We start from the raw sequence: 27,822 nt of genomic DNA, 5'->3' as shown, positions 1-27,822 counted from the left end.
GCATTTAACTGTTGACTGTAAAGTGCTTATTTGCACTGATTGCTAATTAGTGTAGACTGCTCGACTTGGACGCTGTAAACTATGTCCTGTTGTAGTAGTCAATGTGTTTTGTATGAATCCTAGCTGCAAACCAAATTACTCCTGTCAGTGAAAGACAATTTGAACTTTGAACTTTCCTGTTCCCTGCAGAAATCATGTGCACAATCCTTCTCTACCATGTCACTTATAAATATTCACTTTCTTTTCACTATTTTCATCGTCTTGATGATTTTCTTTGACAGAAACTTGTCAAACGTTGCCAGGGAATTATTTTCTCTTTGGTACTTCACTAGGCAGACAAAGGTTATGATGGGAAATTGCAAATCAAAGTCTAAAGTTTGAGCTGCCTGTTGAAACATGTTTTTAATTACATCCCTTTGGACGAAATTGCAAAGCTTTTTCAGAACTGCTCTTACTGTTTTTAAAAGCGTTTAATGGATCTTATATTGTCAAAATTACAGTTGTTGACTAAACTTAGTCCTTGCGTTAGCGTGGGGAATTGTTGACTTTGGAAAAGCTCTTGTAACTGCAGAATTACAAATGCGTGGAGGGACTTCAATTCCCTTCGAGCTACCTCTAGACAAATACAAGGGAACTGGCAAAGACCTCCACAAAAACCAACAGACCCCCCACTCACACGCAAACAACAAAGGAAATACAAACAAGCCTTGAAAGCCGCCCGATGGGATGACCAAGGAGAGGTTTGAGCATGTAAAAGTGATTCCTAAAATGCACCTGCCAGGTTTCCCCCACAGTGCAAGAAAACAAATGTCGACACATCTGTTGCACCAAGTATCGTACCCAGGAACAAGGAAGTATCATCACATCCTGGTCTCTTTGTTGAGAGTCATATGTAGTTCCTTCACTCGTACTTCGTTTCTGGAGGATTAAAGATAAAAGAGTCAATTCCAATGCTGTCATTTGGCAAATGCATGTTTCTAATCAGGAATTAGAGCCTTAATAATAATATGGATGTGATGAGCATTTTCTTCTGGTGCTAAATCTTACAGACTTTCATTTCAAGCATGCAAATCAGGGGCAGATGGAATTAGCCAAGAAGTGTGTGGGGGATGAGAGATGTGTCGCTAGGGGTCGACGCCTTTTGTGGAACATAAGTCCCATTTATCCCAAATTAGGACGGGTGCGGCACTGGTTCGCTTTGATGTTCCTCTTGGCGGGAGCCAGGGTGGAGTGCAGACGGGGGTACGGGGCAGATTGCTGGAGCACAAACAGATGTTCAAGGCTCATCCTTTGAGGTGGTGATGAAACGTTGCCACAGCGAGAGTCTTTACATCCTACTGTCAGTCAGTTGACACAGAGACAAGGGCAGGGCTGCAGTTGCTACTTTAATGGTGCTGCATATGGGCTGTTATAGCAACGGCAGCAGATCAAGCAGTTTGACCCATATCTCTGCGAAGTTGAAAGCTTCAGTGCATCGCAATGTCTCTTTATACAAAAACTACCCTGTAAGCATTTGATGGAAAAAGGAAAAAGTCCCCAACAGAATACCAAGGTTTGGTAAAAGAAGCTGAATTTGTTGTACAGCAATTTCAGGAAGGCGTTTTGGCCCCAATTTAACCAAACAGTGCAGCACACAGCAACTCTAACCCAACAGATGTCTCGCAGCCTCTTCGCTCTACATTTCAACAGGTTTATAATGTGGGACAGGCTGTCATATCAGCATCTCTTCAATGTCAGAATGTTTGCTGTAAATTTTCCTTACCTGCACACCAACCAGTTGCATTTTGTCTTTCACTGCAGGAATATGACGACGGCTACGACCGAGCTTATGACGACCAAGGATACGAATCATATGACAACAACTACAGTAATCAAGGACAGAAGTAAGTTCTTCTATTATTTCCACATAACCCTACCTATAGTATTTTGCATTTACCAGCTTAGTATGTCTGTGAAGTATCTCCATGTTGGACATTTCTGCAGCATACAGTTCACACCTGAATCCAAGGAGTGCCAGTATGTAGAGAGTGTGAAGTATTGGGATCAGGAGCATAATATTTGACCTGCTAGAAATTGTAAGTCGGCTTAGGTGCAGATTTGGCGTGGGGTGCAGGGGATATGTCCCTCTCAATATTTAAACATGGACATTTGTCCCCTTCAAATAAAAACATGACAAGTAGCAGTGGATTTTTGTTTTCAAATTCAAATTCGTTGATTCAGAAAAGGCAAAACTTGGGGCATACAATTTACCAGAATTGAGGAAGTTAAGTGTTCGATGCTCAAATTTTTTTTTTTTTTTTTTTTTTTTTGTAAAGATATTTTTAGGGCATTTTGCCTTTAATGGACAGGACAGGTAAGTTTGAAGGGGGAGAGAGAGGGGGGATGACATGCAGCAAAAACACAGGCTGGACTCGAACCCGGGCCGCTGCGGCAACAGCCTTGTACACGGGGCGCCTGCTCTACCACTAAGCCACCGACGCCCCACGATGCTCAAAATTTGCTGACAAAGACAGTCCTATGAGTCAGCGACTTACTTTAAAATTTGCACCAGTCAATATTTTTAGATTACTAATCTATTAAATAACCACTGTATGTGTTATTTGAAATGTGTGGCTTAGAGTAAACCCAAAGACAATGACCACCTGACTCTGCAGTGTCCCTCAGCTACACTGAGCATTTTAGCATCTTTCAGCTAGTCTCGCCACCAGACAATCAGAGATCTCCGCCTTCTGATAGTCTGGGGACACTCCTTTCTAAACACACCGGAGAAAATGGGAGTGGGAGGTGAAGCTTAAAAAGCTCTGATAAACCCACTGGACAGCAAACCCCAAACAGCAGACAGACTCAGTTAGTTGCTAGCTGGTGAACACGGTGGACCATTCACCTACTAAATATGGAGTGAATAATCCACTTAAATGTGCCAGGTGAACACTCCAAATAAATGCTAATGTTGCTTCGGGGCTGCTGGATGTGGACATTTACTGACACATCTGTCACAGCTGTATTAAAAGTGGATAATATGTCAATGTTGTGTACACAGCTTGTTGTGCTGCCCCCCGGTGGCAAAAAACACCAAACAATCATTGCTGCTTTATTGTTGGGTTTTAAAAACCACAATATTTCTCTAACTTTAACCAGACCCTAACCATACTATAGCTGGCACATACTGTGTGTTGTAGAAATAAATAATATACAAAACAAGATGGCAATTAAAGTTAAAAATTTAGCCTTTGAATCTGATCTCATGAAGCTGTCCAATATCAATATTTCAGTCTAGGGGTGTTTTTAGTATCTTGTCCACCCAGTTTATTAAGGCTGTAATGACACAACAATCTGGATCAATATATTGATTCGATGATCAATGATCAGTTAATTACTGATGAGGTCTATCTGACCAAAATGTTGCATTTATAATGATGGGAGCCAATTAGCAGTGTGTGGATTATTTTTCTAAAAAATATAAAATCTTTAGTTTTTATTTCCAGTTATCATCACACAGGTCTGATATTAGTCTGAGCTGCAGTGATGGAGCAAGAGTGTAAAATCAGCCACGGTGTCAACTATCGTTATATAAACCTTGCACAGTTACAATGCTAAAATCATCATCATGTGTTCATGTCATAAACTTGTTGTTTGAAACTGTTTTAAAACCAGAGTGGAAATAGAAAGCCTGAAGCAATAATGTGATCATTCAGCACTTTTGTCCATGCCAGGATCCTTTCTTTCTCAGCGATCTGATTGGTTAGTGGTCGGGGTGTTGACAAATTGTGATTTAATCCTTGGTAGTTTAAACTTGCTCCGCAGCAGGTTAGCTGTTCAGCATCAGTTACCATGGTGATTTATCCCATTACCTCAGTAACCCCAAATCCTGCTTCATAGCACAGGCCTCTGTCCACAAAGGTCTCCTCCTGCTCCAAACAGGTCGATGATTAAAACAGGTAAAAACACTGAATAAAGCAGTTTCACGTTAAAAATAAATCTCTCTCTGATGTGCTACGATTGACACAAGGGGAGGGGGACTATGACCCAAGCTGCCACTTTGTTATCTCAGCTTGTTTCTCTGATAAATGAATACTCAGATGTCCACTTACTAAAATCCTCCATCTGGTTAAAATCTACCAAAATAAAAAAGGTGATGATGACATGAATGGAAACAGTAAGACAGTTGTCAGCTGGAAATGCTTTGGGGTGCTTTCAGACCTAGAGTTGTCTTGCTTTGGTCTGAATCAGGGACTAACTCTTTTACAAAGTTGTATAAGTGCCTAGAGTTGGTTTGTGTTCTCACGGCAGCATTTACAAGAGGACCAGATCAAATGCCTTGTGTGAGAAAGCTGCTCTTGATTGGTCAGAATTTCCATGTGGGAAAAATCCAGGAAGTAAAGCAAACGTTGAAGAAGAGTACACTTGCAAGATAAATGTGACACTTTCTAATGTCACAATGGAGGGACAACTACGCAGGTTGATTTTAGCGCTGCTCATCGTGGACTATATTGCTGTCATTGTTCATTTTAGTCAAAGCATACAGTTTGAAAACGAGGCGCGGCTCCAACTAGAAAACAATGTTTTGATGCATTGGATGTGCTGAATGTGCATATTAAGGCAGTACAGGAGGAGGTGCACATTAATAATCCTCCAGGACTGTAACATGCTCATGTTTAACCCAAACAATGTGTCATGTGACTGCAGTTGGTTCACATCCAGGTCGGAACACCTTCTCACCGCAAACCAACCGCACCAGAGTTCCTTTGTAACCGGACTGAGACCACCTCTTCAAGAAGGTCTCTGTCTGGTTGCTTTGGTGCACACCTGAGTGTGATTGCTGTGTTCACACCTGCCCAAACGAACTGCACGGAGGGGGCAAACAAACTTGAGTTTGATTGGACCGAACCGAACAGGGCAGGTGTGAAAGCACTCTTAATGTACTGCCATCCAACCATCAGCAAGTGCTAAGGGGGAATCCTCAAACAGCCGAGCACCAAGCAGACAATGGTTAGCAGCAAAAACACTGTTTTCTTGTATCGATCAAAGGCCGCTGAATTGAACTGTGTCATTGCAGATCTTAGCAAATATCGCGTTGTTCTAGAATCGATATCATATCACATTGTGATTTGCAACCCTACTATTTATAACAACAACAGTAGGCTAAATATGACTCAATAAAGTTTGACAGCAGCATCTTAAACAGTTTCAACAGCATGAAACTGGGCATTATAACTTTATGAAAGAGAGTTTATTGCACTGTTGCATTAGAGTGCATTGGTTTATTGCTAGGTGTACCTAATAAACTGACAACCTAGTGTACTTGTATGAATAAATAACTCAGAAATTCATACTGGGTTATCATGTGATCGCACTCTTTAGATTTCATAGCAGGGCAGAAGAGCAACAACAACACCAGGGCTGCAAACAGCTGGAGTGAGTTGACTGAATAAATAAGTTGAGCTTTACGTCTGCTGTCTCTGCAAGTCTGAAATACAAGTTTATCAGCAGCATCTGAGGGCAGTGATTTCACCGCAGTGTGGCCATTTGGACTAGATTAAATGTTAGAGTATATGAGGTCAAATTGAGATTTTGAAGTCTTCAGAACAGCTGGATTATGGTGCATGAGCTGTTAGGAGTCATTTACGCCCATCTCCTGCCCTGTTTGAAACTCGAAAGAACACTTAGTGTTAATGAAGTATTTTGTGAAGTGTGAAATGTTTTCACTGACCTTCACGTTGTCTTCGAAGATAAAGTGAAAAAAGTGAAATCTGACGTTGAATTCCACTTTAAAAAACAATCTGATTTGAATTTAAAAAATAGGATGCGCAGGTAATTTAAGTTTTTTGATTTTAGATTTCTCAAAATAAACCAACCTCTGCAGACTCAGTGACGTATCACATTAATTGCAGCTCATTACGTTAAGCGTGTTATCTTTGTTTTAATCATCCTTCAAGACGTCGAGCCAAAGGTGCATTCTGCTGGCGGTGTTTCTCGTGCCAATGCAAAACAAACAGTCTTAGTGGTACGTTGCTCCATTTAACAGAGGGTCCTGCACGGCTAAATGCAGAATATTGATTTTCTTATATCCAGGGAGCTATCACACTTTCCAAGCCACACAAGGTCAAAGGCTTTCTCTCGGGTTTGTCGCTGTCCCGCTGCATTTCATCAGCACACAATGCGCTACATTTATGTATGCCTGTCTGTGCAACATGAAAGACAGAGCGATTGTTGCCACATTTGCTGTGTCAAAAATTGGATTGTATCGGCAGCAGCTGGAAAAGACGACAACAGACCGAGGAGGAAAAAAGAGCATTATTCTGTCCTTTGGCTTCGTGAGCAGGGTGGTCGATGTTTTCCTTTGTGGAGGTGTCAGGATGTATGTCACCCAGGCTTCATCCATCTTTTGTGCTATCTCTCTCTCTTTTCTTTCTTTTTTTTTTTTTTGGAAGGCCATATCACACACCCACACACGTGCACACACACACTCCTCTCCCTCTCGAACACAGCGAGGGGATGTATCATGAAGTGTAGAGATGCTCGCAGAGGGGAGACGCAGGTCCGCCTCAGGAATCTGCAGCTATTTGTTTTATAAGCAGCGTCGTGAATAATGGTGGGGGTGGGGGTGTTTTGGTGAAGGTGGTGGGGAGCGGGGGGGGGGGGGGGGCTGGTGGCGCAGAAGAAAAATGGAGTCCATCATGTAAAGGCTGGAGGCTGGGTCGACTCAAAGAGATTTTCATGTCTGTTATCTGGTGGGAAACAAAGCAGCTAATAGGACCCAGACATGGAAGCCTGTGCCCCCAGAGACAGCTGATTCACTTACTTCTCCTCTTATTTCTGCGTCCTGTGTCCTGGATTTAGTTGAAAAGTTACTGCAGGCTGACATTGTGCATGTGAAGACGAGCTTTATGCAGCATTTCTGTGATTTGACCGGCCTTGGATTGATTTAATTCTGTCCATTTGTCCAGAAATATAAGATGTATTGTGCAGCTTGTTGTCTTTGTTTACTCTGGCAGACAGCGCCCAAAAAAATGATGCACATAATTATGAATATAAGACGTTTTAATGCTATCATAAAGCCACAAGCGCCCCTTTTATTACCTTTAATTATTGCATTACAGCTTAAACCGATTCCTCTTCTCAGTCACAATCCTGTTTAGCTTTGTGATGGACAAAGGTGCATTATTTTCACCCTGCCTGAGGAAAGTCATAGCAGGTCCCAGCTGCAGCTTGGCCTCCAGGAGAGTGTGTGTGTGTGTGTCTGTGTGTGTGCCGGTGAATGTCTTTGTGTGTGTGTGTGTGTGTGTGTGTGTGTGTGTGGACGAGCAGTCTCCTAACAATGTTTCTCAGGCCTAAGGAGCTCCCAGTCACCAGTCTGAGCTCTGACTGCGTGGCAGGATTTCAGTTGCTGGAGGATAACAAGCAGAACAATTTACAGTCTCTCTGTCATGGTATTACCCCGGTGGCTTATGCTAGAAACAGGCCTGCCATTTGTGAACACGCAGGGAGAGGAAGAGGATGGTTTTAAAAGGCTTGTGCTCTTAAAGAGATTGTAATGCTGCATCAGTGGACTTACTGCCACCTTAATTAACTTCAAATATATTTCCATAACTCATGAAATACATTTAGCTACGAGGTGGTTGTTACAGCTATCTTACTGTCCATGATAATATACCCACCAATCTGGGAGCTCTCACTGCCACTCAAAAATCAGAACTGAAGACTCAGAATCACCAAAGACAGGACATATAATTGATTTTAATATGTGACCAAATGATTTCTGTGTATCTTTAAAACCCGACAAACATGTTTAACACATTTATTTTCTCCAGACTTTAAATATTTTAAATCCGGAGTTGTCGACATCTATGCTTCCTAGGGACACGACGATTGTGAAGTCCTGGGCTCATACCAGTACTTAAAGTAACATTTTGGTTGATAGCCGATACCGATTTTTTTGTTGTTGTTGTTTATTTTGTTTTTGTTGTTATTCCCCCTTTTGTGTGAAGAAAACAAAGAATTCTTCATTTTTGAAAAAATATCTGAAATCATTCAAAATCATTCAGTGCTTAATTGGGCTATCTTTAAGTGAAAATTCAATTATAAAATTTAATATAACATTCTTTCACGTGAAAAAATTAAAAAAAAAAAAAGCTTCAGAACCCTTTTTACTATTTATAATATAATATCTGTTTTATATTGCTGTGAAAATATTAAGGAATTTCTCCTTCATTCAACTTTCTCACCAAAAACTACATTTTACAAGATTACATTTGAACACCTCATGTGAAGGTTATAATTAACCTTTGCCCAATACTGATTTTTTACTGAAGAGAGCTTGAACGCATCATGATGTAACTTAATGCAACCTCTGTCAGTTTGTCCCAGCCACCAGCTGCTAACAGCTAACAGTTAACTAACTTAATTAACTAGCTAGCCTCCTGCTGATTACAACATTAATTTGTTGTTTTCAGTGTAGCCTTATCAGGGATATAATAAGGTGTGTCCTCTGACGTACTGACAGTGGGTCTCATTCATGAAACGAGAGCAGAAGGAATTTGTGTGTAAACTGTTCGCAGATGGAAATTTACGTGCATGTCCGCATTCATCAATATTTTAGTAGCTCCGATCTTTTCGTAGCTACTAACAAAACCTACTCCTGCTCCTGACCACTCGTAGTGCTTGTGTAAATGTAGTAAAGCACATAAATATTGCTTGTCACTATTAGAAATTACAATTTTAACTCGTATAGCGCTCTGTTATGTACACAATACACAGATGCCTTTGAAACACGTAATCTAAACATGACAAAATATTAAAAATATAACACATTTAGTTAAATTAGTTGGCAATTAGCAGGTTTAAGATCCAGATTAGGTTCATGACTGTGAAATATCAATGTAAATAGACTCAATAGATTACACGTTCTTTCTACATGTTGAATGATGATAATAAAAATATCTGTAAGGACAGCCGGATCACAGCCTCTTCGGCCTCAGTGCCTGGGTTCAGCAGGGGCAGCAGGAGCAGGTGGTGGAGCCACGAAGGAGCACGCGCCAGCTGAAAGAATTATTTGAGACAACACATTTTTTTTGTTTGTTTGTTTTTTGTTTTTGTTTTGTGGCTTTTTGATCATTTGAATGAATAAATCTGATTTGAAAAATGTTTAATTTACGCTGTATAAAACAGAGCTTCAGGCTATTAAGATTCAAATAATTTGAAGACGATGCATACAAACTGCTGTAGGCTATATGTTATCCCATTTGTTAAAATAAATGTTAAATAGCTCTACATTCCGACAGCCATCACTGATTTAGAGTTTATCCATTACGCACAAAACATCTCTGCTTTCCCGTTCCCACTTCATGCAAAACCCCACAAATGAATCTTCTGTTTGTTTGGTGACTGCAAACGCCGTTTGCCTCCAGTTTCATATCAAACCATTTACGCTTCACCTCTGACATGGTTCTTTGTACCACGGAGACAACATTAACAGCATCTGTTACCTCCCTCCAGGCCTTCGCTTTGCCTGTCCCTGTCACACCACTACTAACTGAAGAAAATAAAATGTTTTTTCTTAAGTCCACTTCACCCAAAATTATTTCGATCTCCGCTTCGGAAAAATTCTTTTTTCTTTCTCTCTCTTTCTTTGTTTGCGCCATGACTGACAGGTTGACTAGAAGCACCTACACCTCCTTATATGGTTGTCATTGGCTATTCATGGGCGGGGATTTATGCTAATTGATGATTACCAGGAGTGCGCTGGCACTTTACGATGGATTGGCATTCATGATCATACACATGTGTTTACAATCAAATCTGAGTTTCCCGCAGTGTTCCTGAATCCGGAGTAGGTTTTGAGTAGCGTAGGCTTTTATGTGCAAATCTACACACAGATTTACTCACTTTTCATGAATGAGACCCAGTGACTTTACCACATCCTTTTGTCCTGACAGCGTCCAATGGACGACGGCTACTACTACGTGTTTCGTCACACAATAGTGAGATCACAAAGCTCATCTGCGCAACATTCGTCGTTTCCTTCTTTTACCTGCTTGTTAATTTATTTGTGGCCATTGGATTTGAGCCCTGCTCTTTAGCCTGCACAAAACTTATCATCTAACTTCTCCAAGTTGGATTTTCTTCAGTGTTCATTGTTCCACAGATTTTTACCAGGTGCCAAATTATCTACAAAGGTCTTTTCAACTCCTAAACAAACAAACCAGGTGATCTAAGCAGGTAAAAACATTGAATAAAGCAGTTTCACATTTAAAAAAATAAGTGTCTTGTTGCAGAATGGCTGACATGAAAACATAAATGATAGAAAAACGTAAATGATATTACGTAATGTACTGTTACATAATTAACGTAATTACAGAGGTTAAGTTTAGGAAAAGTACCATGGTGAGGACGCACCTTAAAATGACTCAAAGTTCCCACAAAATTCACTTGGTTTCAATTAGCGGGAAAAGTCCTGGTTATTGTGACCCATGCCTTCTTACAAGACTGCTCAGGCCTGCTTCCTTGTTTACTCCCATCGGTGCATTGGTCACGAAATCACAGCCTTTCAAAATACATGGGATTTGCACAAATTTGGGTGCAGTAATTTTCGTAGGAAAATATACATGCAGCGTAGACGAGGACCTGCTCCCCATGTAGATACCAACAGCTCATTGTAGGGAAACAAAAACATGATAATTCTTATTTTCAGGTGATTAAACACTAAAGAAAACTTATATGTTATATTTCATTTCTGTCAATATATCCTCCTGAATCCTGCACACTGGACCTTTAAGACTGATCATTTAACCCTGTTGTCCAAGTCTCTACTTGGTAAGTGCCATCAAAGTTTACAGCTGACTAATTAAATCTTTATCAGTGCATCATATTTTGATCATATGCTTTGCCCTTAAAACCCTTTCTCTGAATAGTACTAATTAATGCTGTCAGACAAACAATGTGAAGTAGAAATACAATATTTCCTCAGAATTACAACCAAGAAAACCCATGGCTTGATAAATGTTTGTGTAATGTAAAACAGAAAAATCTGAAAATGCTATAATTACATGAGAAATATTCACATACAGGCGTTTTGGGCAGTGACAGTGATACAATCCTAATGTTCCCTGCTGGGTTTAACTGGTTCAGAAGTTATCCAGCACATTCCCGTCCGCAAAGAGAAAACACAGTAACAACTGACAAACGAGACGAGACAAGCTGTGTCACTCTACTGTACACGTCCTGTCACACAGAACAGCCAGAATCCAGTAATTTAGACATAATTAAATTTGAAAGGCAAATAAAGCGCTCACAACCGTAAGACATGAGACTTAAGCTAAAAAGCTGTTTTTAGACGCCCTGAAGACATTTCGCGACATTTACATGTTTCAGAAGGGAGCTGACGCCTGGGGGAACCTCGCGGAACGCTACCTCAGCATGACAGCCATGGCAGTCGGTCCGCCAGCTCCTAGATCACACCATCCTCTTACCGTGTTTATACAACACACAGCACCGAGCCATCATCTTTTTTTTTGGAGAGGCAGCAGAGAGCTTCATCTCAGGAGAGTTATCTGGAAGCTGCAGCGCTCAGGTACCAATCAAGCGCTAAGGTCAAGGAGGCTGGAGGAAGCTGCTTGTGTGGGGAGCGTCTTTAATTTTATTAGCAGGGAGAGGGTGACGTCTCTGTAGGGAAATGAGAAGGATGACAGCTGTGGCACGGCCCTGGCTGGACACTTGGAGAGGTCACGGAGAGGTCGTCTCTCGCAGCTCGGGTGCGATCAAAGCATTATTTCATACTTGACACCTCAGAGACTGCCGGCTGCTGACACCTCGCACCTTCCCTTGCACCTTGCTTTGGTGCGCTACATCGTAGGCAGGATCCCAGAGGCCCGAGGGCACAAGGATAGCTGTGTGACAGTGTTTTAAAGGGCAGACGCACCCCTGAGGACCGACTGTAAATCTTAGTACAAGAGCACGGGCACGGAGGAGGACAGAGGAGGAGAGCAGGTGGATTTCTAAGTTTCATGGTGCAGAAGTCCAGAATCGATTACTTGAAAGAGCTCCAAAACTACTGAAAACAAGTCTGATCCCACACAAACACACACTCCTCCAGCCGTAGTGTTATTCAGTGAACAACTCGGGGGCTAGTTAGTAACTTTTACACTACCAAATACTACAAAAAAGACTCTATGTCTGCGAGCATTGATCGATGAATATTTCATTGGGATGGGTCTCTGCATCAAACACCAAAGAGCAAGATATCAAACCATGTAGAATCTTCGTGCATTCACATTCAGCACACTCACTGTGCAACACATAGGGATGACCTGAGGTGGCTAGCAGCAGCTAATGCTAAACTACATTCACCAGGTGTGCCTGTGGCAGCCTGTTTATTCTTGGAACATAAAGAAATGCCACAAAACGATCCCAGCACCCAGCTCAGTGCTGTAAAATGCTGTGGTCATAGCAGTGAATCACTGGGTCCCCCAGCAGGGTAAGGGGCTGTAAATGCAGAAATAGGAAGAGGAAGTTTATTATCTATCTATACTGTTTCACAGGGTGCAAGGTGCTGACAGGTTTAATGGACAATAGGTGTTCTAGAGCCACAACCTTGCATGAGCAACACTGTATATTATTTTGAGGAAGACTAAGAGTCTGTGGCCACGCCAGCAGCTCTCTGAGGCTGTGCTTAGGCACGGTAGTGAGCAAAATGCTGCCTCTCATACAGGTGCAGAACACGAATGCACGTCCAGGCCTCCAGATCAACTCTTTACATTGGTTGAACCTAAGTTTTTCAATGAGGCGCACATTTTTGTGCTGCAATAATACATTTTCAGTGTTACCCTTTTTGTCTAGTCCCATACACAATTAACTAGGAGACTAATGGTACATAAAAGTCACAGTTTGGTTCATGCCCAGTTTAGGATTCAGAGGTCATTGCGAGCTCTGAACATCTTCTTTCTGGGGACTGAGGGCATTTAGCTCACTGGCAACTTTAGTTAATTACTGTATATTCATCTTACTATATAATGATGAAAACTCTGTGTGTGTGTCTGTTCCAGGTTTTTCTCCTCACTGACTTGGTCAGTCCATGTGAAATTTGGCACAGTAGTAGAGGGTCATGGGAGGATGCCAATGAAGCAATATTACATCAGTTGGCCAAAGGGGGGCGCTATATCAACCGACTGAAATTGCAAACTTTGAATGGGCACATCTCATGCCCCGTATGTCGTAGAGACATGAAACTTTGCACAGAGATGCCTCTCCTCATGAGGAACACATTTGCCTCAAGAACCCATAACTTCCGCTTATATAGATTCTCCACCATTTTGAATTTTTTGAAAAACACTTCAAATGGATCTCTTCCTAGGAAGTTTGAGCGATCTGCATGAAACTGGGTGAACATAATCTAGGGAGCAATATCTAAAGTTCCCTCTTGGCAAAAGTTGGAAAACTTCCTAAAACTGAGCTTCTATAAGGCAATGAATATTGCGGAGGGCGTGGCTCATCACATAAAGGTGTAGAACATCTCAAGGGTTTCACCCATCACCACGCAACTTTGTAGGCATATGACCACACATAATCTGAGGGGACCCCTCCATTATTGAGCCCATCAAACAAAATGGGGGCGCTAGAGAGCTCATTTCTTATCTAGGCCTAACTGCCATATGGATTTTTACTAAACTTGGTAGATATGTAGAACAGGACGCCTCAAGGTGACTGGAGAAATTTAACTCTAATTGGCAACTGGGTGGCGCTATAACAACAGAAAAATGCTTCAACATGGCTAAAATGTGACCGATCGCTGTGGCTCCCCCTGTGGACCAGTGTTGGTTTTTCTAATGTTTGGTATGACTAAGTCATGGTATGGTATGCTGTACATAATCACAGAAACTGTCAGTGTGTCATTCTGTCAGTCAGTCATTCTGTCTGTCTCACGTTTTTCTACTCACTGACGTGGTCAATCTATGTGAAACTGCACATAGGCATTGAGGATTGGCATAGGTAGAAGGTGACAAAGCTACCAATGGGTATGGACTAGTTACAAAATTAAGGAACATTTCAAACACCCCTGTACTGAACTGTACACACACTAAAATATTACTTTCCCAGAAGGCAACAGGTCACAGCTCAGCTAGCTTGTGACATCTTTAGATGTTGTATTTGGGTTGTGTGATCAGGTGACATAATTTAATGTCAGGACAATTTCTAATGTCAATGTCAATTTGATATTAAATATAACAACATTCAGTGTTCGGCACGTCATAAAGTTAACGTCCGCACAACATGAAATTTTAACATTGTTAGACATTTATAATATTGTCAACCTGATTTTTATTCCAGCCAAAATTTAAACGTCTGGTTTTTCTGACGTCATATTGATGTCTGGTATTGAAGAGGCTTTCGCACACCAAGATAATCAGCTTCTGTCATCAGGTGCGTTGGCACAGCAGAAAGTGCTGAACATGGAAAGAAGGATTGCCGGCACACTGACTTGCATTTACACAGCAATGGCTTTTAATGGTGCAACGTTTCGATCGAGCATGCTTGAGAAAGGTCCAGAGGACTGAAACATTGCTTCATTAAAAACCATTGCTGTGTAAGTGCAAGTCAGTGTGCTGGCAATCCTTCTTTCCATACTGATGTCTGGTGCCCACTGGGGACAGGCTATACAAATGTAAAGCATCTTCTTTGATATGAAATTAAAAATACAAAATTAATACAAAAAACATGCATTAGGAGGAGCGTATTGATTAAGCAGTGGGGAAAGGAAATTGGGCTCCGGTTTGTTTTTCACTCATCCCAGTGATCAGCACATCTGGCTGATGCCCTTAAATGTGCGTTAGCATTTCGAGTCACGTATGCTACAACCTTTGAGCATTGCTGACACTTTGTCCTCATCTTACACAACTCTTTCTCCATCATTGGTGCAGCTGATCGGGAACCTGCAGGCAGGTCTTCCAACTCTTTTGTTTCATTTGTGCGCCTCATGTGGCGTTTACATATTAGGTACAATTGAGTTGTTCCGTGCCAGAGTGCGATTACTCCTCCCCGACTCCTCTTTATCTCAGCTTTCACCTTAGTGATGTTGTTTTGTACCTGAGTAATTAGCGTCATCATCTGTGTAGAAAAGGATGCCACAGATAGTCGCTGCGGCTTCTGAGACCGTCATCAGTAGGGACCAGCGAAGCAGCGAGGCAAGCACTTTAGCACTTGAGCACTTTAGCACTTTTACACTTAAATCCAACTTTCTATGGTCACTTAATTGCTGGTCTGTCATTAGTAACTTGGTATATGGTTTATGGTTTAATGTTTTTTTTAGTCCTACTGTACTTTCTATTATTATTGTTTTATTGATGTATATGGCCTTGTTGTCCTGTTGTTTGTTGCTGTCCTGTTTTTATGTGTTTGGCATTAATTGCCGCAGGGACGAAAGATGGAAATTAGCCACTGGCTACAATCTTGCATATTTACACTTGTGTGTTCATCAATATGTACTGTCCCTGTTTTAAAAAATAAAGTCAAAGTCAAAGGCGAAGCAATGCTCCTGGCTGCTGTCAGGCATGTAGCTGTCCACCTGCCGCCAGAACTTCGACTACAGGTTAAAGGTGGCAGCGAAGTTGGATTTGGTCCCGTCAGTAGTGTGCTGTGCTGCTGTCTGATATAGAGACATCAGTGTTAAACTGAGACTGTTTCATAACTGGTTAAAAACTCATTTTAGTTGTGTTAAATAGCAGGAGATCACCTCCTCAAGTAGACTCGGGCACAGATTGCCGTATTGTACTCAGGTACAGTACATAGTGTTCACACTAATCAAACAAACTATACTTTGGAGTCAAGTACACTTTGATCCGTGCTGGAGTTCTTGATGTGAAAGCCCCCATAGTGTGACTGACTCACCCACCAATCAGCTTGTTGTGCTAATCGGACCACATGTTGCGAACAGTGTGCAGCTTTCCGAGCAGAACTCAGGCCTATGAACTGCTTTAAGTGCATCAATATAATAAATGTCAGGTGCACCGGTGCGACAAATGAAAATGTTTAGTCACACTTGACAAATTTTTGGTGGCGTGTGTGACCAAAATGGTCGCACCCTGGAGCCCTGATGTCAGTGGTCAGCGAGCTGTCAGCCAAAGTCTTTGTGTTGTGTTCAATTACAGATGACGTCATGTATTTAATCAGCCTGCCTTTGTCAATGCTACGTCTTTGTGTTCCGCTTGTTGTGTCGGGCCCTAAGGCAGACAACACCCATTTAGTACAATGGGAATACCAGTGTTGTGTTTTTTTTAATCTTAGCACAGATTGGCTGTGTTAGCTGTCTGCCTCTGAAATGCCTGCGGTGCCTCGCAGATGCTGGGGTACCTAGATGCTGTTTTCAAGGTAGACAGCTTGTCAAGATGAGTGGCAGGTGCTGTGGCGGGAATTAAACCATCTGAGGGAAAGAAAGGCGGGATTTACACCAAACTCTCTCTGTCTCAAGACAAAAAGTGGCACACTGTAAATTGTAAATGTGATGTTCCTTCAGTAAGACGTAACAAAGTCTTTCACAGATTCCAGAGAGTGAAGACGTCACAATCCAAACGTGTTTCCAAATGATAGATTTTAAGGAATACTGTCGACTGACTTGACTTACAGAAGCAGTATTTTCCCTGAAAGAGGATTGCAAGTACTTTCCAAAAAATAGGAGGAAAGTAACATAAATGGTCCGTTCAAAATCCAAAAGAAGACTCATTTGTAAAGTCAAATCTTTGCCGTAGGCCATTTTGTCCCTCTTTGTGACTCTTCAGCAGGGGGTCAGCCTAAGAGATAGCTTCGCAATCAGCCACCACATTGAGCAATCACCAGTGTATCCACTAGGAGGGTTTCCATTTGAAATTACGTGAGCTTCATTTCATACTAAATGGTGGAAAAAAGGAAGTGCAGCCCTTTTTTTTTCCCATCCATTTTCATTGTATTGTTGTGTGTGGAAATCACCACTGAGCGGGCGTAATCAGAGCATTCAGTGTGCGGCATTCATGTCAGCTTTTTACTTTTTCAACCTTTTGACAAGAAGGAATGAGAAACACAGTTACAGAGGAGGCATCAAGGAAGTGTTTTTGCTTCAGAATCCACAGTCATGATAAACTAAGGTGTTCAGTATGCAAGAAATAGGCTAATTGAAGAAAAGCAGCCTCTCTGCACATCACACCGGCACTGTATTACCTCTGCAGCCCCTCATAATGTCCTACTAGATTCCTTCAAATTTATCACAGAGGACTGGAAGAGTAATGGGGATGTAAGAAAACAAAGTCCACCAGGGACGTGTACTACATCATTCAGATTTAACACCGCCATCTGTTTCGTGGTGCCCAGGAACAGCAACATCAGTGCTTAAGACGAAGCATTTACAGAGATGACAGATATACGCTAGAGAGGCAGGGTCTTTACCTGCGGAAAACTAGGTCTGCAATCAGATGCTTGATGAAAGAGACACACTTATCTAAAATGTGTTGTGTTTGCCTCTCGTGGTCCACGTCTGTGCTTCAGACAGATGTCTTTGTTTTTTCTTGGCCAGTGAAGTTTGGGGAGACGCAAACCAGCGGACGCCTTCTGCTAATGAATGTCAAATCAAAAGTTGACCTATTTAGAAAGGCAGAGCACTTTCACACCTATGACAGGGCGATATCTCCAGTGAGATCCAACCACTCCAGGCACCTCCAGCTCACGCTTGTGTTCACGCTGCCAGCTGTGCACTTCTGACGAGGGGAAGCTTTGATTTGGAATCAATGATGGTAAATGTAGAATGTATGAAGCTGTGCAGAGGGTTAAAGTTTCCTTTCATCTCATACGACCTTAAATTACTTTCACTTGACAACATTTGTCTTTTTAAGTTAAAGGAAGCAGGATTTTTTGAAAATAAAGCCAGTGACTGGTAGTCTGGTACCTCTGTTTGTTTTCTATTTTCAGCAGGCATTATGACCGAGCACAGACCTAAACACCTCTGAGCCATAGACTGTATAAATAATGGACTTGAGCCCAGTTCAGACCAAATAATTTGCAATAATACAAGTTGAAACAAGCAACGACTTGCAATTCCGTTCTGCAACGTTCTAAAAACCTGCCGGATCACACCGATGCAACTAGATGAGACAGTGTATCATCTCTATGCAACAACTCTCTGTGCTTCTGTTCTGATTTGCAGCTTTTCAGGTTCATTTTGTGGCTGAATATAATTTGTAGCTTCTCAAAATCTGAATGAGGATAGTGATAGTGAGATACTGGCTACAGCTGTATTTGTACTGATGATGAAACAGCAAAAAACAGAAACAAATCCAGCATCACATGGACTGTATTCAAAATAAATACGTCGCAATAATAAAAATAACCAGTGCCAAGTAATCAGTCAATGGCGTAAGCACATACAGCGAGCAGCAGCAGTGACCCACTGTCTGGCTTGGTGAGCACCAGCCGCAACAAGCTAACACGCCATCTGTGGTCATTTTGACTTGACCAGCAGACGTCACTACTTGCTGTACAAACAAGTGATGCGATTTACGCTCTAAAACCAGCCACTGGTAATTCACACCACTGCAACTTTTCTCGATATCGTTCTAAAATGGTTTCGTCTCATTGCGAATCTTAAGTCTGAACTGGGCTTTAGTTACCTTGACGTCACCCATTGGCTTGTGGACTCCCGTTCTACAGCCTCAAGTTTTCTGGCAATTGTCATCTTGGTTTTTTGAAGCCAGAAGTGACCATATTTAGACTAGAGCGTGGAGCTAACCATAATGTTCGTCGTTACCTTTTCAGATTCAGATTCAGACAACTTTATTTATCCCACAAGGGGCACTTCATTTGTAGCTTTCCCAGTGTACATTCATGCATACACCAGACAACAACATCATCATTGACTGGTTAGCATAGTGGATTTACAGCTATGGTTAGCTGTGCTAGTGTTATTGGTCATTTCCACTGGAAAAAAATTCTTAAAATCATTAAAACAAAATGTACTTAACAGGAAAATTGAATATCCGACTCCTTAGAGGTTATTTTAGTTCAACTGAATGATGGACTTGGGTTGTAAATAATTTGATGAATGTGTATATATTTAATTTGGGTTGTAAATAACTTGGGGATAGCTGTTTGTATGTTTATATTTGGTTGTAAATTGATTTATGAAGCTGTTTAATTTAATAACATATGCGTAGGAAAGGGGTAGAGTCATATAAGATTTACTTCTACCTAGGGCTGGCCGGTATACCGGTTTGTACCGAAAACCAGTATTTATTTTCATTATGATATGAATTTTTCATATACCGCAATACCGGTGAATAGCCGTGCGCAGCGGGAAAGTGTTTCAGCGGGGACCCATTTCACCACAGGCACGCTTGAGCAGGTGAGAGTGAGAGCATAGAAAAGTTTAGAGGCGAGAATGGCTGCCGGAGAGAGACCTGAAAGCAAAGCAACTGTACACGATGACCCAGAAGAACTCATACCAAAAAGAGCAGTGTTTCCCCTGTATGCAACTAGCAGCGGCGCACCGCCGTTTACAATTCTCCTCTGCTCTCTGAAAAAAGCGCGCACACACACAGGTAAGCACACTAGAGCACGGCTCGGACCGCATTTTCCTGACCGAAGACGACCCGTCTCGAGTCCGAGACAGTTACGGCCAGGCTCCACCGGGCACGTCAGCTCACCCCCCTGTTAATCAATTACAGCAGCTCCACCGGCAACGGGAGCAGCGCGACAATCCCCGTCTGTCGCGCGACAACTCTCTATTTTATGTGGCTCTTCTATTTTTGTCGTGCTACGGTCCCCTACGCGACCCTCCAGCAGATAAAAACTACATGAAATAGTGTGCTAAACGAGCACAATGTGTTTTTAAATGAATAAACCATTATCAGAGGTGATATGTGATGATTTTTTTTCATGCATTTACCCATGTTTATCCGTGACATTGTGTAAATGTCCGTGGCGGACATTTGAAAGCGAGTAGATGACAAACAGTACAGTAAACTTGTAGATAACTCAAATATATGCAATAACTTAGGTGGAAAATGCTTTAACATTTCATGCAGCCTACATGCAGCCTCTCGGCTCGGCAAACGGTAAACAACCTCGCTGGCGTCTCTACATGTCGCTTCCGTACGCAGTCAGTGGAGCCCAAATGAATGGAGCGGAGCGTGTGTTGTGTTCAGGCGTTGTCAGGTAAATAACAAATTCTGGCACTTGAATAGGCCATAGCACAACACAGCAGCCTGTCAAGTTGGCTGAACCTGAGCAAAATACCGTGAAATACCGTGAAACTGATATGATTTTTCTTAAAACCGTGATATGAAAATTTTGTCATACCGCCCAGCCCTGCTTCTACCTGCTCCTTTTCGGACACTGTTGTTTTTTGTTTGTATTCTGTTTTCTGTTTTTAAATTTTATTTTTTTGTATGCTTGAAATAAATAAATTCATTCATTCATTCATTCATGGATGAGATTTTTTTATATGGGATCAAAACGTTACAATTAACTTTGATAAACTGAAAAAGGGATTGCTGTGGTTATGCCTGTAATCTGCGAATCTAGGATAACGCCATGGTTACCTAACCTATACTGTCTCCATGTAGCAACTTGTCAACGGACAGCAACCCCCTATGACTCAAAAGGGCCTCACCCTTGATTATGTGTAACTTGAAGCGTTAATAACATTTAAACGGGTGATTTATACAAACATTCACCCCAACATACAGTTGTCATTAAGAGGGAAACTGCCTTTTGTACCAGGCTGTAAACATGTTTATATCTATTGTTGAACTGCAGCTTTTGGGCACTTCCACGTTTGCTTCCTTTTTCAGCCTCGGAGGTTGCCACTAGCTCTGGATGTAATGGGAAAGACCTGTGTGATGTAGCGCTGAGCGACACATTCTTAGATTATAGCTAAACAGTGCGCTAAAATATGTTTCTGAAAACATTTGAGGTGAGAAACAGGCAATGCAGGAACAGAATCTTGATAATATTTGATTAGTGCTGCCTAGCTTAATCACAGTTTACGAGACGTGATTGACAGCTGCATCAGAGGTTCCTCGGCTCTTACTGGTTGTTTTTGCTTATGTGTGGTAATGCCATGAGAAGTGCTTTGAGGAGACAGAGTAACATGATCTTTTCTTATCAATTATCCGTCTCATGTAACACGGTGTGACAGTGTTATAAAAGTTACCAACTAAAGCTTTAAATGGCAAATTAAAATATATTCCCGTACTGTCTGCACTGTACTTTACAGTGAATACGTCCTGGCTTTGATAAAGAAAGGTCACTTTCAGTCAGAGTGCTTGAATTCCAGATGTAAACACCACAGAGTGCTGATTGATGTTAAACGTGCTGCAGGGCACCGGACGCTGTCGAACTTTTACCTCCACAAAGCAGAATTTTACCGGAATCTGTGACCTTCAGGATGCATCTCAAGACTCACTGATCTCTGTAATTGAGAAGAGAAAGTAACTACGGCGGAGAAGTTGTGTAGCAATATTGATAAAATGTCACCTCAGAAATTAGAGGCGCCTAACAGCTTTTGTTGCTGTCTTCTCCTTTGTGCAAAGAGCAGGTCTGCACTGGCGGCTGTCAGCACGGCCGACTACTATTATTGGTCCTTTCCGCCTTTAGCGGCAGAAAAACCTTAAGAGTTAAGTAAAAAAAAAAAAAAGGCTGTTTTTTTTGTAAGATAAACAGTGAAAATAAATGCAGGGAGAAAATGCTGACAGCCTACAGCATGTAAGCAAACCTCTGAAACAGTGTTAGCATAGCTGTGCAGCACCCTGGTTTGTTATTTGGGTGTTTTTTTTTTTAATTGTTTAATATGACACAGAGCTGAACAGGAGAGCCCAGGACTACCCAATATTTCACACGCTCTCCTATATGTCTGCAAGCACCTGTGCATTGTGGCAAATTGATTTTCTGACATTTATAAAAATTGATGTTTATTTTGAAGGCGACCTCTCTGGAATACACCCTGCATTTTGGCATAGTGTGAAATCTAATTATTTAGCACCCTGTCAGGTCTTCTCTCGGGGTACACAACATGACGAGCCAAAACATGCATTCAGTTGCCACGTGTCTCTCCGTCTCCCCCTGTTCTCCTCTCTCTCTCTCTGTCTCTGTCTCTGTCGGCCGATGAATGGTGTCAAGGATATTGCAGTGATTTGACACCCGTGGCAGATGCACGGTGGCACCTCTGCCGCAAGAGCCCGACTGGAGACGTCACGCTCAGAGCAACGGCAGCTGGCCTCGCTTCTTGAAGGGAGACTACATTAGCGCAGGGGGGGGAAGCCTCGTTTGCTTCTGCTGGCTTGGCATTGTTTGTAGTTGAATTATGAACTGTGTAAAATTTATGCTAAGCCTGACTTAAGGCACAAGCCTCTGTGGGGAGCTGTCTCATGTCTCATTGAGCCGCCGTAGTGCTCTTAAAACGATTCCTCCCACTGTCCTCTGTTGGTCATGTTGTCTTGTTCATCCTCTCCAAGAAATTGGTGCAGAAACAATGAAACAACCAATCAGTTTGTCATGTTGTTGTTGTTGAGAGGCATTATCAGTTGCTGGAGAGCTGCCAGAGGAAGGATCAGTTCACCCACAATACAGGAAAGCTTTTCTTTCCCTTTTCCTTTACTGGTATTCAGCAATGCAGAGAATTCTACAGTTGAGTGGTTTTTGTTTGTTTTTTTTTTGTCCTGCCTCCACCTCGATACAGTGCAGGTGAATACAGTGTTGTACGTGGATCACTCCCATCCGTCTAGCCACACACACCTTCTATTTACACAGAACTTTTTCACTATAAACTGGTTTTGCTGAATATTTATTAGCTGTTATATTATTATTGTTTTTTATGTTGCTTTATTCCTTATCACATTGACTTAATTAATCTGTATTTTCTCTATCTTTACATGTAAGGTGACCTTGAGTGTCTTGAAAGGCACTTATAAATAAAATGTATTATTATTATTATTATTATTATTATTATTATTATTTTATGATCATCATCATTATTATTATTATTATTATTATTATTTTATGATCATTATTATTATTACTGTTAAATTTACACACTTTTACGCACTGAAAGGTTTTCCCTGGTACTATTTTCAACTAAAGAAATAGTTCCTAAAGCTGCTGACAGTGTGCTCTGTGGATTTTCCAGAGTGACAGGAACACTATTTCTGGAAAGACACATCACTCTTTAATTTATTTATTCATTTATCTGTTTATTAAATCAAGATTTTAAAAATCAGTTTACTTCCTATTTCAAAATCCAATCATGATTTCTTCCTGTAAAGCATAATACGACGACGTTTGCCTACATAAACTAGCACCAACCAATTTCAGCCAATATCATGACATCAACCCATAGATCAATCTACATCTTTTAACTAGACAGAGCAAAGATTAAGTCAGCTAGCTAGCAGCAGCAAGGTATGTCCAAGTGTCTTTGTTTCCCCAAAATACCGTGGTTACAGGCCCTTTAGATTACGCACAAGGCGGGGCGCTGGTGGCTTAGTGGTAGAGCGGGCGCCCCATGTACAAGGCTGTTGCCACAGCGGCCTGGGTTCGACTCCAGCCTGTGGCCCTTTGCTGCATGCCACTCCCCCTCTCTCTCTCTCTCTCTCTCTCTCTCCCTCTCCCTCTCTCTCTCCCCTTCCCTCACACTTGCCTGTCCTGTATATTAAAGGCTAAAAAGCCCCAAAAAATATCTTTAAAAAAAAAAAAGATTATGCACGAGGCATTTAACAGTCGACTCTTTCAGTAACTAACATTACATGAAGCATATGATGTGTTTCATCTTTGTCTCCCTAACAGATATTACTGTCCCGTCTGCATGAAACCATCTGGACCGCACTGTTATGATACGCCCACTTTTTAACGATCAAATTAAATTCCTCTCATTATGTCCTACCTGCCCATCCTGTCTCACTCAGAAATATGTCACGATAATGAAGCTAGATACTGTTGAATTGCTGGGAGCTTCATAAACAAAATTGCACTTATTGTTTGTAAAAGTCTTTGACAGAGACATCTGAAAACCCGGGCAGAGGAAAACCCTAAAAAATCTTACAGCTGCTTCTTTCTGACAGCAGAAAGATGTCAGTGATTTGGCTGAACCGGCCCTTTAAATTGAAGAGAAGCTGTTTTATTTTAGTTTTGTCACCATGAACAGATTAAAAGCAGACTTTGCATCAGTAGCAGTGCGTCACTTGCAGGTTTAACTTCCATTTATTTTGCTACATGTCATCCAGTATGCTTGCTAAGCCTGCAAACTAGCTGGACAACAATGCAAACGTAAAGTAACAGACCTTCAGCTTCATCAGTCAGCAGTGTTGTAGCATTTGTCAACAGAAGCAGCCCAGACACCAGAAGTAAATGTTGGCTTTGTACATTGCTGAAACCATTGACACGTTACATCTGCAGATTTAACACGTGTCATATCTGTGCTTCTAAAGTAACGTGTGAATTGACTTTATCATCTGGAGGTGGAGCAGATGCTGGATGGTGTAAGACATCTGCTAAACTGCAAACTACAGTTTGAGGCGAACACGAAGCAATACTTGTTGTTTTTGCTGAGTCATTGCTGCATTTTTTGGTGTTCTAGCCAACAAACATGGGCGTGTTTTTGCAACCCGTAGCTATGTTTCCACTGGGTGTAGTGCCACAAAGTTGTTGTTTTTTTTTGTCACTGAGACATCGCTGCCATTCCTGCTGGAATAGTGTCACAAATAAGCAGTTGTTTTTTAACAATTAAAGTGTTTGTTTTTTGCTGAGACATTGCTGTGTTTCTAGCAGGCGTTCTGCAACCAAACATGCCTTTTTGGTACCTAAACCAATTGTTGTTGGGGGTTTTTTTGGCCAAGCCGAACCACACAATAGCCACAGCGTTGTTGAAACATAAAAAATGCAAAGTTTCAATGTATCTGCTGCAGGATAATGTACAAATGTTACATATCTGTGGTTTGAAGAAATATACAATGGCAAAATTAATATGGCGATTGGGTCGTTAGTAGGATTATAAGTGGCTTTTTTCAATTGAGAACCGAACGCTTCAAAGCTTTAGTTGTTGCTGGGTAATCGACGTCCAACTCAGTAGTCTAATGTTTCACAAATAAACTGGTGGAAGAAACTGAAAGGAGGTGGAAGGTGTCCCATCCTGTCGAAGCTTCGAATATTCTCGGAGTTATCACTGAAGCTTCGAAGCCCAGATAATGGTATTCAGGACAGTCCTGGTCATAAGAATGGCAGAATGTTGACAAAATGTTTAATGGAATATGTGTCGCATAATGATAGAAAAAATGTAAGTGCAGTATCCTTCTGTTTCTTCAAACCTGTATGGCAGCACCTCCTGTGATAGTGCCATCATACGGTGGCAGTAATAAAAACACTGAGCAGCACATCTTCAGTTTGTCAGTAAAAAATGAATGTGAAGATTAATAATAACTTAAAATTGTGCAGCCGCTCTTTGTAAAGCAGGTGGAGCTCAGAGAGAGCAAACTTAATAGCAGACAGAATTAGTGGGATTGATTTCCTGGAGTGCTGCACACTGTGGTGTAATTTGATAGAGGAGCAGAGTGTCTCAACCTCTCAGACCTCAGTTTGGCTTTTTAAGATCACACCACAAAAAGCTACTCCATTACAGTAACTGGAGCGAAATGTACTCCGTTACTTCCACTGCGGTGTGTCATTGCTGTCACCTCTTTGCCCTCAGCAGTCGGGCGGTGTTGATGTGGTGTGTCGGGGTTTTGGATGGTGCCTTCAGCCCTCTAATCCGGAGAGCAGAGAGGTGCTGCTGTCGCTGACAGACTGACTGACAGGCAGGCGGAGAGGACCCAGCTGTGATGGCTGGTGTCGGCTCAGTGGCAGCCTTATGATGAATTGCCTCTCTTGAATGATAGCGCTGTTACTGAATGATACTGACGCAGGATTGTTCTGTCAGCATCTCGACGGCGACCGCAAATAAAGAAATAAATAAATAAGCGAGAAATGAAGCGCCATGCAACTCGCCTCCCCATCTTTTTATTTTTCATTAAAGTTGCCACCTCTCATAGATCTCCATATGCAGTGATATGGAACTGGAAGTTTGTGCAGAAATGCGGTGGAGGAAATTGCCTTGGAAAACCACAAATGTGGCACAACTTTTGATTGATTGAAAGCTGCCTCTTGTTTGCTTTTTACTTTTATATCCAGCAGAGTATATCTGAAAAAAAAAAAAAAACACTTCCTGTGTGTTTTTCTTTATTGCCAGTGCATAAATTATATCTGATTGCATCAAGATAAATACTTTGATGTTCTACCATGATACTGAAAATAAGTTCTGTTGATGCAGAGTGTTTTGTTTGTATCTATACATCCTGAGACTCACCTCAGTGCTCTGTCTGTTTACAGCTCAGACGACTACTACGAATATGGACACAGCGGGGAATCATACGAGTCGTATGGTGAGTTGCAGACCTCTCCTTCTCCAATATTTCTTTTGTCAATTGTCAGAGCGTCTATTTCTAGTCGCCGTCTCTGCACTGCAGGCTTCATCTCAGCTGTCACGGCGTCTCAGTTAATGTGTGATGTCTTAGAGCTGTTCGAAACAAACACTTTTAAAGTGGTTTATTCATAATTCAGAGCTTTTAGTCCTTCAGTTTATTTGGCTCATTAGGAGAGAGCCATGGACCTCATTCACCTTCATCTTCTTGAATGTCTTTTATAAATTTGTTCTTAAGAAATCTCTACATCATGACTGTTCTTAAACCCCAGAACTGCTCGCACCTCTGTTGTTATCATGTATCCCGTGAATTATCCTCGTAAATTGAAAGTGTGCGCCAGCTGATCCTGATTAGCACAGGTAAACACCCCACCAGTCCCCATTAAAGGTCATGAGACTGCAGGGTCGTGTGCACACAGAAACTGAAAAGAAAATTTGAAGAAATAAGACATGAAAGTCCATACAAATGTATAAAGAACACCGGACTTCATTGTTCTGAAGTGGAGGCAAACTCCATATGAGCTGTCATATTTAATAGCATGTGTAGTAGATATAAAGAAACACAAAAGAAAACGATGCATGGGATGCTATAACCCATTCAGTGAATGTTGTACCTGCAGAAGGGCGCACTGACGCACTGTTGAAGTAGAGAAATAAAGTTTTATTTTGAGAGACGCTGACCAGCGGAGGAGGACAGGCTGCCCCTCTTCACTCTTTACACATACATCTGTAAGGTCCTGGAAGACGTGTTCCCTCCTCAGAGCAGGATCTGTAACATCCTGCAGCAGCAGTAAATGTGCCACGTGTGAGCCGACCAAGGCTGCAGGAAGAGGCCGACTTTGGGCCTATAAATAAATTACTAATTATTGGATGGCGTGTTTCCAATTAACATAATTGATGTGAACTGAAGTGTGAGTACAGTGGTTATTTATTTTAACAGACTGTTATGCTTTGTAAAATAATAAAAAATGATCATTAAAGATTATTATAATTTAGATATTGTAGTATTTTACAATTGTAGAATCAAAGAAAATACAGTAACTGATTATTTTAGTGTGCGTTCTGTTCTTACTTCTGAATCAACCCCAAATAAGAAAACATTTGTGAAAGTCAGAATCTTTGTGAAAAGTGGGTTTTAAGAAGAAATTTGCTACGAACAGTTGGTGAATGAGATCCAGTGCCACTAAGAAGTCATCTTGTCTGTCTTGTTGAGTGACAGTGTTAGCTAAACTAAAAGAAATGATCCTGAACAAACATTGTAAGTATAACAATTACATTTAATCAGATTATTTAATGTTATTTTACTGTTTTATTCAAAAGAATTCGACCAACAAAAAGACTTGGTGATATTTTGAATTGAGTTT

At 41.4% G+C, this 27,822-nt stretch overlaps 2 protein-coding genes across 3 annotated transcripts in view; one reads left to right on the top strand and one right to left on the bottom strand.

The window, feature by feature from the left end:
• Positions 1-27,822, bottom strand: part of fam135b (family with sequence similarity 135 member B) — a 675,785-nt gene that overhangs the window by 378,974 nt on the left and 268,989 nt on the right. The gene's annotated exons all lie outside the window — the stretch shown is intronic.
• Positions 1-27,822, top strand: part of khdrbs3 (KH domain containing, RNA binding, signal transduction associated 3) — a 176,240-nt gene that overhangs the window by 136,869 nt on the left and 11,549 nt on the right. For both annotated transcript variants that reach the window (XR_007451470.1, XM_049602111.1), the window contains exons 7-8: positions 1,801-1,883; positions 26,368-26,420. Coding sequence is in view for 1 of the 2 variants with exons in the window: in XM_049602111.1 (XP_049458068.1) it covers positions 1,801-1,883; positions 26,368-26,420 (136 nt within the window). In the remaining variant the exon portion in view is untranslated. The remainder of the gene's footprint in view (positions 1-1,800; positions 1,884-26,367; positions 26,421-27,822) is intronic.

The sequence above is a fragment of the Epinephelus fuscoguttatus genome, linkage group LG17 (genome assembly GCF_011397635.1).
Source record: "Epinephelus fuscoguttatus linkage group LG17, E.fuscoguttatus.final_Chr_v1".
Lineage (NCBI taxonomy): Eukaryota > Metazoa > Chordata > Actinopteri > Perciformes > Serranidae > Epinephelus > Epinephelus fuscoguttatus.
Note: the sequence above shows the minus strand (reverse complement) of the source record. Positions and strands in the feature narration are given on the sequence as shown.